Source organism: Equus caballus, chromosome 3 (assembly GCF_041296265.1).
Source record: "Equus caballus isolate H_3958 breed thoroughbred chromosome 3, TB-T2T, whole genome shotgun sequence".
Lineage (NCBI taxonomy): Eukaryota > Metazoa > Chordata > Mammalia > Perissodactyla > Equidae > Equus > Equus caballus.
The window spans coordinates 69,369,108-69,387,441 of record NC_091686.1 but is presented as its reverse complement, the minus strand read 5'-3'; the positions used below and the strand labels follow the sequence as shown (position 1 = coordinate 69,387,441).

At 35.7% G+C, this 18,334-nt stretch overlaps 1 protein-coding gene across 1 annotated transcript in view; it reads right to left on the bottom strand.

Annotated features, from left to right (window-relative positions):
- Positions 1-445: 445 nt before the first annotated feature.
- GC (GC vitamin D binding protein) overlaps positions 446-18,334 on the bottom strand; it is a 34,867-nt gene continuing 16,978 nt past the window's right edge. Inside the window, exons 7-13 of the mRNA XM_001489350.4 lie at positions 15,894-16,023; positions 14,437-14,639; positions 13,555-13,684; positions 12,994-13,091; positions 10,910-11,042; positions 4,786-4,840; positions 446-621 (exon numbers count right to left, since the gene is read on the bottom strand). Coding sequence (XP_001489400.1) covers positions 4,811-4,840; positions 10,910-11,042; positions 12,994-13,091; positions 13,555-13,684; positions 14,437-14,639; positions 15,894-16,023 — 724 coding nt within the window. The 3' untranslated portion in view covers positions 446-621; positions 4,786-4,810. The remainder of the gene's footprint in view (positions 622-4,785; positions 4,841-10,909; positions 11,043-12,993; positions 13,092-13,554; positions 13,685-14,436; positions 14,640-15,893; positions 16,024-18,334) is intronic.

The window sequence follows — 18,334 nt, the reverse complement described above, 5'->3', positions numbered from 1 at the left end:
TGACTCAAAGTGCTCTGAAGAGTCATCTTTAGCAAAAATAAACTTGTTCAGGTCACAAAGATTTTCTTTTTGCAAGGCAGATATTGTCTAATTAATGCCATATGACTTGTAGCTGGGAGCAAGAATTTATTCTTAGGAGGTTCCTTTTCTCTCTCTCTCTCTCTTTTTTTTTTTTTTAAGAAGTGAGCTATCTTAGGCTCTTTGTGGTGGAAGCTGGCTAACTTTTCCTTAATGGCACCTATTAAGCCAGAGAAGCAATCAAGGAATGGAGCTTAGTGTGCTGGGAATTGTAGAGTGGATGCTTAATGTTGTGAATCTTTTAGACACAGCAGAGTTCTAGAAAAAAGCAGGGGCTTGTGAGGTTGAAACTGCCTACTGTAGTATCTTTGTGAAAAATCACAGGAACAGGGCTGAAGAGCAACGTTGTAAATCATCCTCAGTAGCATTTATGGTTTGCATTATATTTCAGTTTATTTCGATACCAAATCATCATACTTATCATTGTATTAAGATATTGTAGGTGATAAAAAGCAGGAGTATCCTAGTTGTCTCCCCAGGAGCTCTGAGTTTACTCAGGTTAAGTCATCAGATGTCATTCCCAGGGTGATTCCAGGTCTAGTTCTATGAGAATAATGGAAATAGGTGTTAGAAAAGTAGAGTTCATGGATAACAATCATAATACTGCTCAACAGATTCATATAAGATCAAGTTATTTTTATGTTTAAAGATTAAGGGGCTGGCCCCGTGGCCGAGTGGTTAAGTTCGTGCGCTCTGCTGCAGGCGGCCCAGTGTTTCATTGGTTCGAATCCTGGGTGCAGACGTGGCACTGCTCATCAAACCACGCAGAGGCAGCGTCCCACATGCCACAACTAGAAGGACCCACAACGAAGAATATACAACTATGTACCGGGGGGCTTTGAAAAAGGAAAAAAATAAAATCTTTAAAAAAAAAAAAAGATCAATCTGTCTAGGGCTAGCCCCGGTGGCCTAGTGGTTAAGTTTGGTGTGCTCCGCTTCAGTGGCCTGGGTTTGGTTCCCAGGTGCCGACCTACATCACTGGTCTGTCAGTGGCCAGGCCGTGGTGGCAGCTCACATACAAAAAGAGGAAGATTGGCGGCAGATGTTAGCTCAGGGTGAAACTTCCTCAGTAAAAAAAAAAAAAAAAGATAAACCTGTGTAACATGACCTATACATCCACTATGGCTCACCTGACGGGTCCAAAATAAAAAACACAAGAAATTCCCCAAACCTGCATATAAAGTCATCACTGTTGTTATGCCAAGGTGCATCCTACAGTTTTTTTTTCTTTGAACTGATGTATGTAACTTTCTGAGAATTGTAGAATGTGAGAATGAACAATCCCTGCCAGAGCAAAAGTAGCAACCAATTACACGTGAGACTCCCAACCGTGGGATGGAGATAATAGCTCAGTAGTTGTTATTTTAGTGAAACACAGAGTGGGTTTTTTTTTTCCTAGTGAGGAAGATTGTCGCTGAGCTAACATCTGTGCCAATCTTCCTCTATTTTGTATGTGGGATGCCACCACAGCGTGGCTTGATGAGCAGTGTGTAGGTCTGCATCCAGGATCTGAGCCCACAGACCCTGGACTGCCGAAGCAGAGTGTGCAAACCTAAACACCACGCCACAGGGCTGGCCCCAGCACTGTTTATATGAAGTCATCTTCTACTTGGTAATGAAGCAAATGTGTCTCCTCTTTGATGTTTTTTTCCTCTCTTTTCCAAAACACTACAGCAGAATTATATTTGCACAATTCTCTTTGCACAGTGTAAGAAATTCCATCTTTCATTGTCTTCAGTGCATTTATGCCTTGGAATGAGGATGAGATGGGAGACACGTCTGTGCTTCCCTACTCGTGTTTCTCTTGTAGTATAAGCACCTGGCTGTGCTGAGTGTGATTCTAGTAGTGTTTTCTATCCAACTTGATTCTGCAGGCTGAGCCAACTTCTTTATCTGTTAGCCACCCAGGGAACACTAATTCTTTCAAAAGCTGAAGGAAAAAAAGACAGCTGGCTTTGTGAGATTATTAAGAGACAGTAATTTCCTCTCCAATGGGGCATGCAAATGTGGCCATGATCCATTTTGGTGCTTGAAGAAAGAAATGGATCAAGGAGACCAATAACTGTCAAGACGACAACTCAGATTTATAATAAGACTTTAGTTAAGAATGAAATACCATCAAACTGTTGATGGAAGACATGAATTGTAGGGGTACCTAAGGATGGGAACACCTTGAGACAAAGGCTTCAGCTTCTACAACTTGTTCAAATTTCTTTGAAAATAAATACATAGCAAGCCAAAGTTGTTTTAATAGTTCTAGGAAGTGCTTCACAGTAAACGGTATGTGCCACTTCTGCCACTGGAGAGCTTACCTTTTAGAGTAAGAGAAAAATCATAGAAGAAAATGGATATATTCTAGAGAAATTTAAAATATGATAAAAAGACTAGCCTATCTGGGGAAAAAGTTCTCACTACGTAGACTGGAATCATTAAATCAAGTCCTGGATCCAGAGCAGCTCCTGACTGGGACTGTGTTGTTATTGGGCAATGCTGCTGACAATGGAATGAATCCAGAGTTGTCCTATAGAGGTACAGAATTCTCCCTGGAACCCAAGAACCACAATCTGCTAGCTGTGTTCTGGAAACCTAATAAAACATTTAGGTTGTGGCATCCTTTCTGGATATCAAGTGTCCTAGTCCTACAATCTTGTGAGCAAGGTATAACTTGCTCTTTCAAAGCCACATGACTATTCATAATATAACAGTGTTGGTAGCCCTTTATCATTGCAGATTGTGATTATAATAAAGAGGCAGTGGATAAAATTGAGATCAAAAGAGTAAATGCATGGTGTTGAAATCTATGGAAGGAATATGTGAGTGATTTTTTAGGGCTTCCTTCCAGACAATCAACATGTTTGGGTGGCTAATTAGGTGATGGAGAAATTGAAGGACTAATTAAAGGCCAAAGACAAATGTTGACTAATACAGGAGAAATGATAAAAATTTCTATAGAAGATGAAGATAATGACTATGAACCAGAAAATGTCAGTATATTGGAATCTTCATTAATCTGTCACTGAAAAAAACTGAGTTCACCTATTAACTTAGCATTAGAAGTATTTCTGAAAATTGTTAGGTTAAAAAAAAGCTTACTCCATCAAATTAGTATTGCTTCCCCCTTTATTAGGATAACCCTCTTCTAATTCAATTTGTGCTCCCAGAGCCTGAAAGAATCTACGTGAGACACCCAGAAAATGCACTCTGAGTTGCTAAAGAGTAACATAGTCCAGTGAAAACAAACTCGAAGGCAAAGTTATCACATAGCTTTCCAAATAACCTTAATTCTAATTAAAGCTTAAGGTATCTTGAAGGATGGGAGGTGAGGTAACTGCTGTGTATTAGAATTTTACCTATATGGAGATTACATGACAGTTGAGATATAGGAAGACTAGATTAATTTAAATAAGGAAATAGGAATAGCTTAGCAGAGACCAGATATTATTTTTAACTCTAGAATACTTACATTGCAAGTAACTTGGCTTTTAATTTTTTTTGAAGTATAATTGACATATTAGTTTCAGGTGTGACAATTTTTCCCCCAGAAATTATTCAAGGAACTTACTTTCCCTTTAGGACATAATAGCTACATGCCAAAGCATGAGAATATATAGGCAAGGAAACTTGCTTTAGTTTAGGCTCATGTTGTTAGTAGTAGTTGAAGAGGCAGCAACGTTACAAGTATTACTGCTACTGTTTTCTAGGCATTTTATATACACCATCATCTCACTTAATCATTACAACAAAGCTGAGAGGTAGACATTGTAACTTTCTTGTTATGGAACTAACTGAACTCTAGGGATAAATAACTTGCTCAAATTCACAAAGATAGCTGGAGTGGGGATTCTAATCCAGATTGGGTGATTCCAAAAATGAGTTTCCTTGACCCACCCCCATTGTTCTGCCTCTCAGTGTTAATTTTCTTTCTTCCTGTTTCAGTTAATTCAAATAGTTGATAGTTGAAAGCTTGAATATAGTGAAATGATTTAATTTCATTAGTCAATGGCTTTTGCTTCCATATTATTTTGTGGAAAGTTGTCAATAAATCAGAAAAATAAAAATTTTACATCACTGAAAAGCCTCAGTTCAATTAAGATCTGAGATAAACCAAAATCATTGTTTTTGTCACTTTTAAATCGTAGAAGTAATATCTTTAAAATGAATACAATTAAATCTGGAGAGAAAATGTTTTTGAAATGTGCAGAGTTGAGGTCACCTTAAGTTTAAGTTCTGTCTAAACTATTTCATGTTCTTAATATCTTCCTCAGGCATTTTTAAATGGGTGAAAAGGTAATATCTGAAAGAAGCAAATGGTAATATTTCAATAGTTTTGCTTCAATTTGAAGAATGACTCTTTCCTCCTAAGAACACTGCTGGGGTCTCTTTAAGACTTGATGGATTCTGTCTTTAAACTCATTTCTTTTTTCTATTGTATGCATCAGAAGCCCTGAAATGGTCTCTATCTCAGATGTGAGGTTATAATGAATACAGTACCAGGCTGGGGACTTGGATTCTAAGCCTAGATGTGTTAGAAGTTGGTTGTGTATACTCGTGTAAACTCCTTGACTTTTCCAGATACTTAATATTCTAATCTGTAAAATGAGTTTCCATAGACAATGTTAGAATAAATAATTTGGAAGTCTCCTTTCCATTCTATGATTTTTAAAATATATAGTACAAATCTTTGCTGCCTTTAAAAACAATACTTACCTAAGACAATACACATGCATCAAGACTACGGAGAATTTTTCATTTCAGCATCAATCTGAAATGAAAAAAGACTGTTATTTAGTTCACAAAGTATTTTATTTGTAGACTACTATCATGCAGAAGTTACATCAAAATCTGAACCCTGTTTAGAGGAAATGATTTTTGTCAAAATGCAGTTCTGTATTAAACTTTTTATTGGCCATCCTTCATATTCGTTTTCACTATCCCTGCCCTTGAAGAGTTTACAGTGTTCTAGGAAAAGCAGACAAGGAAAAAAAATGACAGTAGTTAATGTGTTAATTATTGGGTGTACATAGACTATAAAGGGACAACAGAAGAGCCTGAGTGCCAGGGAAGGATTCCCAGAGGTGATGTCTAAATTGAATCCGGAAGCTTGATGAAAGATACAGCCAGATTACGGAGTGAGGATACGGCAATCCAGGATGAGTCATTATGTGCAAAAACCTTGAGGTAAGAGCAAGTTTAATGTACTTGAAAAACTGCAAGTAGTTTGGGAGAACCAAAGCAGGAGGAACAAGTAGAGATCAGACTGGAGAGGAAATCAAAGGTCCAAACTCTCTTTTGATTTGAAAAAAAAAGAAAAAACAAAAAAAAGGACTTCAATTTAGAAGCAATGGAGAAGAATTAGAAGAATATGTTAACCATTTTGTCTTTTACAAAGGTTATTTTGACATCAGTTTAGAGACAGGATTGGATGTGAGGCACTGGATGATGACTGGAGACCAATTGAGAGGTAACAACCCAGGTAAAAGATTGCCTAAATTTAAGTACCACTAATGTAGAAGAAGGTAGATGGGGAAATTGAGAGGTATTGAGGAGTTAGAATTGATAGTATCTGGAACTTGAATGTGTATGGAAAAAGGAGAAATCAAGGATCACTGTTTTTATCTTGGACAATGGGTTAATGGTAGTGATGTTCGTAAATTTAGGAAATACAAAAGGAGGTTTTAAGGGGAAGATTTTGGGCATGTTGTTTGAATTTCTTGTGGAACAAGAGAGCCCCATAAACAGTTGGATAAAAAGTTTGGGACTGAGGGAAGAGATCCTGGCTGGAGATAGAGATTTGGAGATTAAAAGCATGTCCATGGATGAGAACGCTTGGAGAAAATGTAGTGTCATGAAAAGTGAAAAAGACCCAGGAGAAAACTCTGGAAAACACAGAAATCTAAGGAATGGCTGGAGGAAGAGAACAATGTGAAACAGCACAAGAAGGGAAGAATCATTGAAGGACAAAAAGTAGAATATAATACCACAGATGACAAAGAAATTGTTTCAAGAAGGAAGGAATGATTGTGGGTATGAGGTGTTTTGTGGAGAAGGCTGGTAAGATAAGGACTGAAAAATGTTTATTAGATTTAGCAAGAAGGAGATTGTCAGTGTGACCTTGTCATTAGTGGTGTGGTACCACCAGAAGCCTTACTGCAAAGAGTTGAGGAATTAACAGTACGTGTAAGGAAGGAGAGTGCATACTACTCTTTCAAGAATCTTGGCTGTAAGGGGAGAAGAAAGAAAAATAGCTAGAGAAAAATAGCTGATAGGCAAAAATGTCTTATTTTTTTAAGGTAAGGAGATAAGTATCTTTAAATTAGACAGAGCTAGTAAAAAGGAAATGTTGAAGCAAAAGAAGAGTATAAATAAGGGAGGAAGATTCCAAGGAAGCGGGATGAAGGGAATTCAGGGTGACACTACTGACCTGGTATCATTTTTGCTATCTGAACAATAATTTTGGATTTTCAACCAATAGTTAACAGTCTTTTGCTATCAATACTTTGCTTTTTTTATTAGCTAAATTAGGGCTGAATTCTGACAATGAGATGGAGTGAGAATGACAGATTCATACGGAATAAATTTATACAGAGGTCACATGATGTTAGGAAAATCATCTCATTCAACTCGTCTGTAAAAGGAGAATTAAAATGGTACTTAACATTTAGAATTGCTTTAGTTTATTCTATAAACACATACATATAAGGGTGTTAATATTCTACTTAACATATAGTAATGGCTTAATAAATGCTGGTTATGATATTAAGAATCATAAAATCCAGTTATATTGAGAGAGATAAAAACTACAGTGGAGATGCCAGTTTTTCTTGAAGTATGAGAGACAAAGAAAGAAGGGGAGGGACGAGGTGATAAAAGAGGAGGAGAGAGAGTCAGTCTCCTTTTTGCCCAGCTCCCTCTTGGCTATTTGCATTCATCTCTATGTTTTCAAGATTTTAATGATCAACTCCAGCATATAACAGTGGCTTTCTGAATACTTGGGGAAATTATAGTTGATGCCCACTCCCACTCTGTTAGGACATCTTAGAGGAAGCATAGTAAGGAGTTCTCAGAAGAGTGAATAGGGATGCCCGGCCTGAATGATGATGAAGAGAAAAAAAATTTCAAGTCAAACTTTGCAACTGTAAGTTTTTCTGCAGTCACCGAGCCTCTATGGAATTGAAAAAACCAAACCAGTTCTGAGAGTGCCATGGTAAAGCCAAAAGAAAATTATTGGTTATTCTATTTCCTGGTCATTTCAAGATCAGGGTGAGAGTGAGGGTAGATCACCACATAATGAAATGCTAGCATGGTTCAGAAGCTTTGCCACTCTTCCAGCAGCTGTGCCAAGTATATTTAGAATGACAGAGAGAGACAGAGAGATCCTTGGATGTAAATGACTTGGAGTGAATATAATGGATGGGCATTACTTTTTAAGGTAAAAGCTGTTAGATCTCCTTGTCCTATATTTGCTTGATGATAAATTATAATCCAGATTTTATAGGATAAGTGGGACAAATATTCATACTAAGCATTGAGAATGAAAGTGAATGCAGTTCTACCAGATTTTGCCCTAACATGAAGTCAGAAAGTAGAGGTGAGCTGGTTTACCTCGCTATGAAATCAATGTAGAAAGACAATCAAAAAGGCTAATAGAATCAGCAGAGGGTCTAATCTCCGAGTGCCCTAAAGAATCAAATGTGCACAAGTATCTCGACAACTCCATTCCTCTCCCGCTGTAGCAATTACTGGAAGATTGGCTACTCAGCAGCAGCACGGCTGTGAATTTACTGGTTGTAAAGCAAGAAAATAGAAAGTTACAAACCTGCCTTCTCACCATTGTAGTTGAAAATAACAAAGTTTTTAAATGGTGATATGTTATAATGAAAAATATACTGCAAAGCAACTCAAAGAAATGAAAAGTAACAGGCTTGAAGGTAGCAGGGGTTTTTGTGCATAAAGCTGTTTGTCTTGTATGATGTCAAAAGGAAAGGGTGTAGCTGGAGAAACATAACAAAGGGGTTGTGGAACTGTTTTACAAAGGTGATATTTTTGAGAGGATGTAAAAAAAAGTTAGACTTTTGTTCTTAATGACTAAATTAGACCCGCAAAGCAAATGCTGCTGGCAGAAAATAATTTCTGGGTAAGATGATTTTATTTTTGTGGGATCAAGCAACCTAAATTCAGCTGTTATATTACCAAAAGCAAATTGGTAGTAAAGGGAGGAACTACTCAGTTGAATTGTTTTATGTTAAATGTTTTAATCCTGATAATGACCCAAACACTCTAATACTTCGGCTCTTCCAGTTTTTATGTTTAGAACTTTAGCTGGTTTGAATTTTGATAAAAGATAAACATGATATATTTCTCAGCAGAATTTAAACAATAGCCATTTATTTTATTGAACTCATTTCATCTGGAATTCTGACTTTATAAATTGTTACAAACAAGATTAGCAAATAGGTATGGAACTAGTGTATAAATGTAGAAATTGGCAGAGGAATCAGAATAAAGAAAAATGAACTAAATGGTATGGCTCAGTTTCTCAAACTGATTAAAACTTTTTTAGGCAGTGCACTATACAGTAAAAAATAAACCAAACTTCACTGAATGATTAAGAGAATTGATACAGCCAAAAACTTTAAAAAATACTCTACATAGCCTAATTTAAAAAGTCACTGCAAGTATAACAGAGCTGCTATTGAGAACAGAGAATAGACATTTTCTATTTGGAAAAAACCAGACTAGACTCAGCAGAAATTATGAGGGGGAATATCGTGGCTTAATTTGTAGGAAAGTATTCTCATAAGTGAAGCTACCTGGCAATGAAATAGGCTACCTCTAGAAGAAAATAAATTGACTACAGGTATTTATATGGAGGCTGAAAGATCTCTGGAAGGAATTAACTGAGTGAAAAATTACATTAGATGATCTTTATAGTCTTTTGACCACATTTAAATTTTTGTGATTTTTTTTAAAGTTAGGTTCTTGGATATTTTCAAAAATGCTGTAATAGGATAATAAATAATAGAAATAGAATAGAAAAATAATAGACTAATAAAATGAAACAAGGCTTTGTTGCTTTCGTGGTTTAATGGATAAAAACTCATGTGAATTCTTAGAGGGCGGGGGAGGTTCTTTAACTTATAGAAAAGGACTTCTAAATTAGCATTTAATTATTAGCCTAAGTGGTATTGCCTTTTATATTACAGTTCTTTTATATACAAAAAATTATGGATCAAAAATGTATCATAAATGCTTCTTCCCCAACACATGACAAAATAAACAATAATAAAATCCAGTCAAAGAAGTCTCGGCCACCACCAGCATAGGGAAAGGATACAACTTAATATCAGAAAGAAGTGGGCAAAGGAAGAAAATATTTTGATATGGCATAGAGTTGTTCTTAACCCTGACTCACTATTCCAGAAATGGAATGGGTAAGACAACAAAATTCTTGGAATTGCATTAATATCTCCAAATAAGCAGTAAGGTAGAATGAAGAATTGTCCTTATGTTTGACTCTTCTAAATAATTGTGATGATGGTTGGAGAGTTACAGGTCAGATGGAGGATCTGAACAAATGGGCTGAATATATCCCCAAAAGGCCAGCAAAACATCTCCCCATTGAGTAGGATAGATACTGACTGGGTGGACAAAATGCTGATATGGGATATATAACAAAATCATAGAGACAGCAGAGATCAAGTCTACTAATGATGGACCCACACAGTCTAAACTAGGCTCTCCTCCCCTCCTTCACACCTTCAGTCTACACAAAGATAGAACATGAAGTACCAGCCTCATACTGTGGTTTATAAGAGAAAACCAATAGGCTCAGATGTGGTAAAAGGGATATACTAATTCACCTACTATCAGAAAATAAAAGGTCTGGCTGGAACTGCCTGTCTTATGCACAAGGTAAAAAAATAAATTATCTGGCAACTATGCAATACACTTAAGAGAGAGAGAGTAAGATAGGAGGAGGGGGGAAGGGGAAGAGAAATGGGAGAGAGGAGGACAGAGAAGTTGGGGAGCAGGGAGGTGGGAAACAGAATGAGGGGAAGATGGGACCTGGAGAGAAGGGAGAATCACATTTAAAGAAAGATGAACCCAAGAACCAACAAATTAAAAGAAGTGGTGGGGGAAATTGGAAAATATGAATTCTAATTTCTTTATCTTTCAGAGTTGGAAACCAATTGATAGAGTCTAAAAGGGAAACTTGCAATTAAAAATGACTCCAACATTTTAATATTAATCTTTTTTTAACTTTTAGAAAATAACTGTTATCGTAAAGAAACATTTGTGTGACCTTTAGTAATGAAGTTGCATTTCTTTTTATGTTAAAACAAAATTTAATAATTTTTACAATTAAGATAGAAGATACGGTATTCACTTTTCTAAAAGTATCTATTATCAATCTACCTACTAATACCTATATACACACATATGCATATATGAAATAAAATTTTCACAAAATATTTACTCACTATGTGAGATGAACTAATATTTCTAATATATTCTTATTTTTCTCTTTCATTTAAAACTGTTAATAGGTTACAATCTGCAGTTTGAAAAACACTGCACTATACTTTGCTGCCTGTATTCACAGTTTTGTTTCTTAAAAGTGTAAAATTTCATAAGTTTTGTAACTGTCTTAATTTGCTTTTAAATTAGCATAACATGGAAACAGTCATTTTTCTTACTTTCATTGTAAAGACAACAAAGTTATTAATAACACCAGGAAGTCTGCCACATGCTGGCATTTCAATAACAAGAAAGAAATGAGTAAGTTCTTGAAACATCGAGCAGTGATAAGTGGAGGGTCAAATTTTCTCACCTCAGAATCACAGTAGAGTGGAGGTGAGTTTATGGAACAGCACTTGGAGGCAAAGTCTGAGCGCTTGCCAACTAGCTCTTCGAGTTCCGTGGCTGCAGCATCAGGCAATTTTGCTCGTAATCGCTCTGCCAGTCTGAAAGAGAATTTTTTAAAATAAGATTTTACTAAATGTACTTTATAAACATTTGTAATGCAACATGAGAGTTGCTTCAGATCTTTTACAATAGAAAATGAGAACAGAAATATTTGCCCCTCAAGAAAATTCCGTATCTGTGGAATGATTTTTCGTGACTCAATTTGCGATTAGGAAGTAAAATCTACGCCTCTTTTAAGATGGTGGAAGCAAACGTACAAATTGCTGCTGATTTTTATTCCAGTCTTTCTCCTTTCATTCACTCAGTTATATCAACTCGAATGACTTCTATTTTCTCTGACGTTTCATCTTCCCTCGAGTTGTAGATTTCAAGCTCCTTAATGCAGATTTCCATTAGAGGACTTCACGTCGCCATAATGCTTTTTTTCTTCTCTCATATTTTATACAGTTTTCCCCCTCAGTTTGCCTACTTCTCAGCTAGATGGGCTGGAAAACACTGAAACAAGGTCAGGAATCTTTGGCTCTTGTTTTTAGCTCTACTCTTAACCAGCTCTCCATCTCACTTTCAAGATGGTGCTAGGACTTGAATTCTCTTGATTCTTTCCAAGTTTGAATTATGATCTTGGTAACTCTCTACCCTCATAATGGACAACTCAGCCTGGTTTTATGACTTTCTCCAAGAATACTTGCCAGCCCAGTAATAGGCAATGGGAGGTAGAAGAGACCCGAATTTAACTGGAGTTGGAGTTGGCAAAGGTAGATGCTGGGAAGTGACAAGCGGGAAAGGGGAACCAGTTTGCTCATAAAGGCGTTAATGAAATGAGTGGGTCCGGAGGGGAGAGAAAGCTAGTCATACCAGAAGGAACTCAGAGGATGGGGCGGGGGAAGGGGGGATGAGATTTAAGATACTTGGACTCAATAATCTCAATCTTCTTTAATTTTATAACCCTAAATGTCAATTCTACTACATTGACATTTTTAATGTATTGAGATTATACAAATTATCACTCAACTGCCCCCTGCGATCCTGGAGTTCAAAACTGTTGGCAGAGAACTTAGTCTTGCATTATCTGTTTAATATTATTCTATACTGCCTCCATAATAGCCTATTAATTATACAATTAATTTTCTGATAACCGGAAAATAACTATTTTGAACCTAGGCTTTCACAGTTTTTCATTTTCTTTTAGAGCTTTGTTAAGGTAGACTCCATGGGGGTCATTGAAAGAGATGTCCTGGTTTGGGGATTCTTTAGAATCGTCTTTTTGTGCAGTTCTATTTGTGATTACTTGAGGCTTATATTGTTCAAGATCATTTGAAATGGGTCTAAGAAATTCACTTAGCGAAGTTGAGAATGACATGGTCTTCTCAACATTTTCCAGGAACCTGGTAAGACTTCTTTCATTATTATGGCCTATTACTTTAGTGTTAACACCTATTTATAAAGAAATGCTTTCTTCTTTTACTTGAGAAAAATGACCATTGTACAACACGATTGATTTAACCTTTCTATTTCCAATTTATAGAGAATACGTGTTGGCGATAGGTGATACTACACTTTTCTGGAAGTTTGGGTTGTCTTGTTAGATAATGTGTTGTGAAGTTAGAGAACATTTTTTGGCAGTTTTATAATTTCTCAGTTATGTACAGTGACATCTACAGATAGCTTTGGGGTAAGAATGTTGGTAGAGTATGAGCTAATTTTGTCTTTTTGAATCAAGTCCCCGCAGATGTTGTAATTTATATTTTTGTGGCTGTATTCTAATTGACCTCTTATCAGATATACGTGACATTTTTTTTCCCCAGAAAAGAACTATTTCTTCTCACACAGATATTAGATTCTGACTACTTTTAAAAACTTGCTTAATTACACCTTCTTTTTTTATTACCCCCTTAGCACATCTTAAGTTTTCAATTATGCTTTCAAATCACAATACCAGGCTGAAATTATTGATAAATTTGGAGGAAACAACCAGAATAAGTCCCTTACTTTTTCTTGTACTCAGTAAATGTGTTTTCTGAATAATCTGCACATAGTTCTTGTCCCTTGCCGATGAAAGAGGATAGTTCCTTCTTCAGTTGAGGGCCCTGTAAGAAAAAATAATTTCATAACAAAATTATTTGTCTTAAAACACTGTTCCAGGAGGTGTTAAATCAGAATTCCTTGTAATGTTTCAGCATGAATGTTTATTATCTACACCAGATATTGGCAAACATTTTCTACATAAGGCCAGGTAGTAAATATTTTAGGCTTTGTAAGCTATGTATAGTCTCTGTTGGTACTATTCAACTCTGCCAATATGGCACAAAAGCTGCCATAAACAATGAGTATGAATGTGTTCCAATGAAATTTTGTGAATACTGAAATGAATTTCCTAATTTTCATGTGTCATGAAATATTCTTTTTTTTAAAAATCAGTTAAAAATGTAAGATCATTCTTAGCCAACAGGCCATGCAAACACAGCCACCGGGCCAGATCTGGCCCGTGAGCTGCAGTTTGCCAACCCTTGATCTACACCAGGTTGGTAAAGAAAATGTAGCAAATTGTACCTTAGCATTCAAACAGGCGGTAGAGTCTTCAGAGTGGCAGCATTCATCAAGGTTTTTCAGGGTTGAGTCAAGTATTTTACTGAGGAATACTTCTGGAATATGAGTCCTCGCACTTAGTTCAAATATGTACCTGGCATGAGAGAGAAGGAAGGTAACACTTTAACCTGCGTAGATTTGTGTATACATGTCATGTTTTGAAATTTGACATCTATTATAAAGGCCGAACACCTGGCTTCTGCATCCTAAGTAAAAATAAAAGATTCAGCTAAAACTGACTCTAAATCAACAGTTTTAGATTGAAAACAAGATTCTCATTGAAATGCAAGTTAATGGTTGCTTTGAAGCTATCGTTACTAGTTAATACTGAATTAAAACTGTGTATTATATATACATCTGTATATATTACACATAAACATGTCAAATGCATATGAAACGGTCCTTTGTGCAACTATAATACAATGAACCCCAAACAAAGCATCAAGTAGGGACCTTAAGTGGCTTTCTGTAAAAGTTGATTTGTGTAAATTCTTCCATCTTATCCTGTTGCTGTCTATGCATTTATAAAAACAATGAGTGTTTAGACAAATGTAAATAAGAATTTCAGTCTAAATTCAGCTCTCTAATATTGGTAATTTACTTTTCTGATCTGTTAATTCAACCTATTTGTGCAATATTTTTACACCATGAGTATGCATATACTTATATTTTACTCGTAATCTATGCGTACTCATGGTGTATGCAACCCATGGTATATTTTAGTTCCTTTGTAGGTGGATGAAAACAGATAAAGACTTATCATTTCTTTCCATTTAATTTGTCATTTAATGCTAGCAAATATTGATACTGTTAAGAAAAAGATTTGCTGGGATCAACTCTACTTACTGATCGATGGGTTTGGTATTTCCTTTATCACAAACATCTTTATTTGTGGGCAACTCAACGTCTGGAAGCTCAGGTGATTGGGCAGCTGGCATGAAGTAAGTGCACACAAAAACATCCATGGGTGTTTTCTCTTGACAACAGTCATGAAACTTAGAATTCTTTGTGGATAACTTGTCACAGATTTTTAGGGAGTATTCAGGTAGCTGCAAAAGCAATCGTGAGTTTGTACATTGTTAGTTTTCTAGTTGGTCTCATTATTAAGCTCACATGTGAGGGGATGGACTGTAATTAGTTTTCGGGTGGTGAACATGATGTAATCTACACAGAATTCAAAATATATTATAATGTACATCCAAAAATAAATAAATGAAGAAAAAACCCAAAAAAACAACCCCCCCCCCAAAAAAAAACAAAACAAAAAAAAATAAGGAAGGCTTACATACACTTACAAACCCTGGCATGGTGTACATAAAAGTCAGTGGGAACGCTCTTAGAAAGTAAATTGGTAAAATATTTCTGGAGGGCAATTTGTCAAGATGTGCTAATAGCCTTAAAATGTACAATTTGACTTCTAAGAATTTATTCTCAGAAAATAATTATGGGTGAAGGGAAGATTTAGCCATGAGGGCAGCATCGCTTAAAATATTGAAAAACTGAAACAACCTAAATGATAGAGGATTGGTTAAAAATATGGTACATCTATGTAGGTAGGTGCAGTGCATGCAACAGATATATAATCCCACTTAGCCACTGTAAGTCAGGTTATAGAAAAACACCTATTAACACAGATGTGTATTCTTAATGGAAAAAGACCAGGCAACACAACATATCAGTTTCTAAAGAGGTCCACAGACTTGGAGTGACCCTGATCCAAAGCAACTGCTCAAATTCATATCTACTTGAAAGGATTACGTAAATGAAAAATGGTTAAAAAGGTTGAGATGACCATCGAGTTATAACAGGTAAGATAAAAAATATTAGTAACTTCTAATAGTATAATGGTTGCAATATTGTCTGATAGAACTTTGTGATGTTGAAATGATCTGTATCTGTACTGTCCAATGCTATTGAGCATTTGAAATGTGGCTAGTGTTTCTGAAGAACTGAAGTTTAAATTTTATTTACGTTTAACTAATTATTATTAAACTTGACCATATATTGCTAGTGGCTGCTGTTTTAGGCTGTGCAGGTAGGGTAAGGTCTTGGGAATCAGATAATCTTGTTCTTGTTTTGTGTGTGGACTTTGCCACTTACTAGTTGTGTGACTTCAAATTATTGATCCCAAATTATCGATCCTCCCAAATTACCTATTTGCTCAACTGTAAAATGGAGCTACCAATATATTTAAATGTCACAGGATACAGGTGAGGATTCGTTGAGATGATGCATGTAAAAAGCAGCATAGAAAGAGTGCCTGCCACTCAGCACATGGCACATGATGGTGATGCTTCCCTTACCTCCTTGGCCATGCAGTCCTCAGAGGTAGACTCACAGCACTTGGAGAGGATTGTGGTAATATCTTCAGCTAGTGGCAAAACATCCTCCAGATCAGCAGTAGGCACTTTTTGGGCTAATTTTATAAGATGGCTAAACAGTTAAAAATGAATTGTTAGCTTACCCTTATTCTCAGTTTTTCTGGTTTCATTATGAAATTACAGTCTGGAGGAATAATACTGTAGTTTCAACTCTTTGTCCTCAACAACTGCCTGTGATGGGTCCTATGCACTGAAGCCACTATTTAAAATTCAGTCATCACTAATGAATCTTTTCGTATTTTCTGTACTGGCCAGATCTACATAGTTGAAGGATGCCTTTAAAATCTTAGATCTAAAACAGCAATAAAGACAGCACTAACATCTCTATATTATATGTAACACCAATGTTGTGTTTTTGTGGCCCCTCTAATCTTCTTAAAAATGTTTTTATAAATTCATTTAGAAACTACAGATAAAAGAAATAATGAAGACCAACAGCCCTAGAGCAGAGTTAATAAATTTTGATGTTATATAACCCTGAAGTATTTTATAAGATTTGCAAGTTATTAAGTATTTTATAAGGGATTATGCTCTGCTGTATTATTCACATATTTGTCTTTTTCATTTACTATATCAGGAATATGTTCTGGAGCGTTAAATATTCTTTTTAAATTGTGACAAAGCACATGATATTGTTTGCCGTCTTAACTATTTTTAAGTGTATAGTTCATTAAGGTTAAATATATTCATATGGTTGTAAAACAGGTCTCTAGAATTTTTCATCTCGCAAAACTGAAACACTACACCCATTAAACACTGATTGTCTCCCCCAACCCTCAGCCATTGGCAACCATTTTTACTTTCTGTTTCTATGATTTTGACTACTTTAGGTACTCTGTATGAGTGAAATCATACAGTATTTGTCCTTTTGTGACTGCTTATTTTGCTTAGCACAATGTCTTCAATGTTCATCCATAGTGTAGCATGTGACAGTATTTTTTTAAGGCCAGATAATATTCTATTGTATATATACACCACTTTCTTTACCCATTCATCTTTCAGTGGACATGTGAGTTGATTCCACCTCTTGGCTGTTATGAATAATGCCTTATTTAAGATAAATGTGCAAATATATCTTTGAGATCTTGATCTCTGGATATGTATGTATTTAAGTTTTTGAGGAACATCCATACTTTTTTTGTTAATGGCTGCACCATTTTACATTCCCATCAACAGTGCACAAGGATTCCAATTTCTCCACATCCTCGCCAACACTAGTTTTTTCTGTTCTTTTGGTAGTGGCTATCCTAATGGGTGTGAGATGATATCTCGTTATGGTTTTGGTTTGCATTTCTCTTATGATTAGTGATGTTGAGCATCTTTTCATATGCTACTTGGCCATTTATGTGTCTTTTTTGGAGAACTGTCTATTCAATTCTTTTTAATTGAGGTTTTTTTTTGTTGTTGTTGAGTTGTAGAACTTCCTTATACAGTCTGGATATTAAACCCTTGTTAGATATATGACTTGCAAATGTTATATCCCATTCTGTGGGTTGCCCTTCCATTCAGTTGACTGTTTCCTTTAATGCACCAAAATTTAAGTCTGATGTAGTCCCATTTGTCTATTTTTTGCTCTTGTTGTCCATGCTTTGGTGTCATTTCCAAGAAATCATTGCCAAGTCCAGCGTCCTGAAGCTTTTCCCCTATGTTTTCTTCTAGGAGTTCATAGTTTTAGGCTTTATGTTTAGGTCTTTAATCCATTTTGAATTAATTAATATGATGTAAAGTAAGAGCTCAACTTCATTTTTTTGCAGGTGGATATCTAATTTTCCTAGCACCATTTGTTGAAGAGACTGTCCTTTCCCCATTGTGTAGTCTTGGCACTCTTGCCAAAAATCTTTTGGCCAAATACATAAGGGTTTATTTCTGACCTCTCTATTCTGTTCCACTGATCTATCTCTTTTCATGCTAGTGCCACAGTGTCTTGATTACAGTTGCTTTGTAGTATGTTTTGCAATGAGGAAGTGTGAGGCTTATCACTTTGTTCTTTTTTGAGTTTGTTTTGCCTATACAGAGACCCTTGATGTTCCATGTGAATTTTAGGATTTTTTTCTTCTATTTTTGCAAAAAAGTGCCATTGGGCTATTGGTAGAAATTGCATTGAATCTGGATTGCTTTGGATAGTCTGGACATTTTAACAGTATTAATTCTTCTAATCCATGAGCATGGAATGTCTTTCTATTTATATGTTCTTTGATTTCTTTTAGCAGTGTTTTGTAGTTTTCATTAAATATTCTTTTACGATATACTTATAATAAACTACATGGCATTGTTTCATATGGATATACCATAATTGATTTAAGTATGCTCTATTCTAGTGACATTTAGGAGTCCCTAACTTTTTCATATTTAAAAACAATATT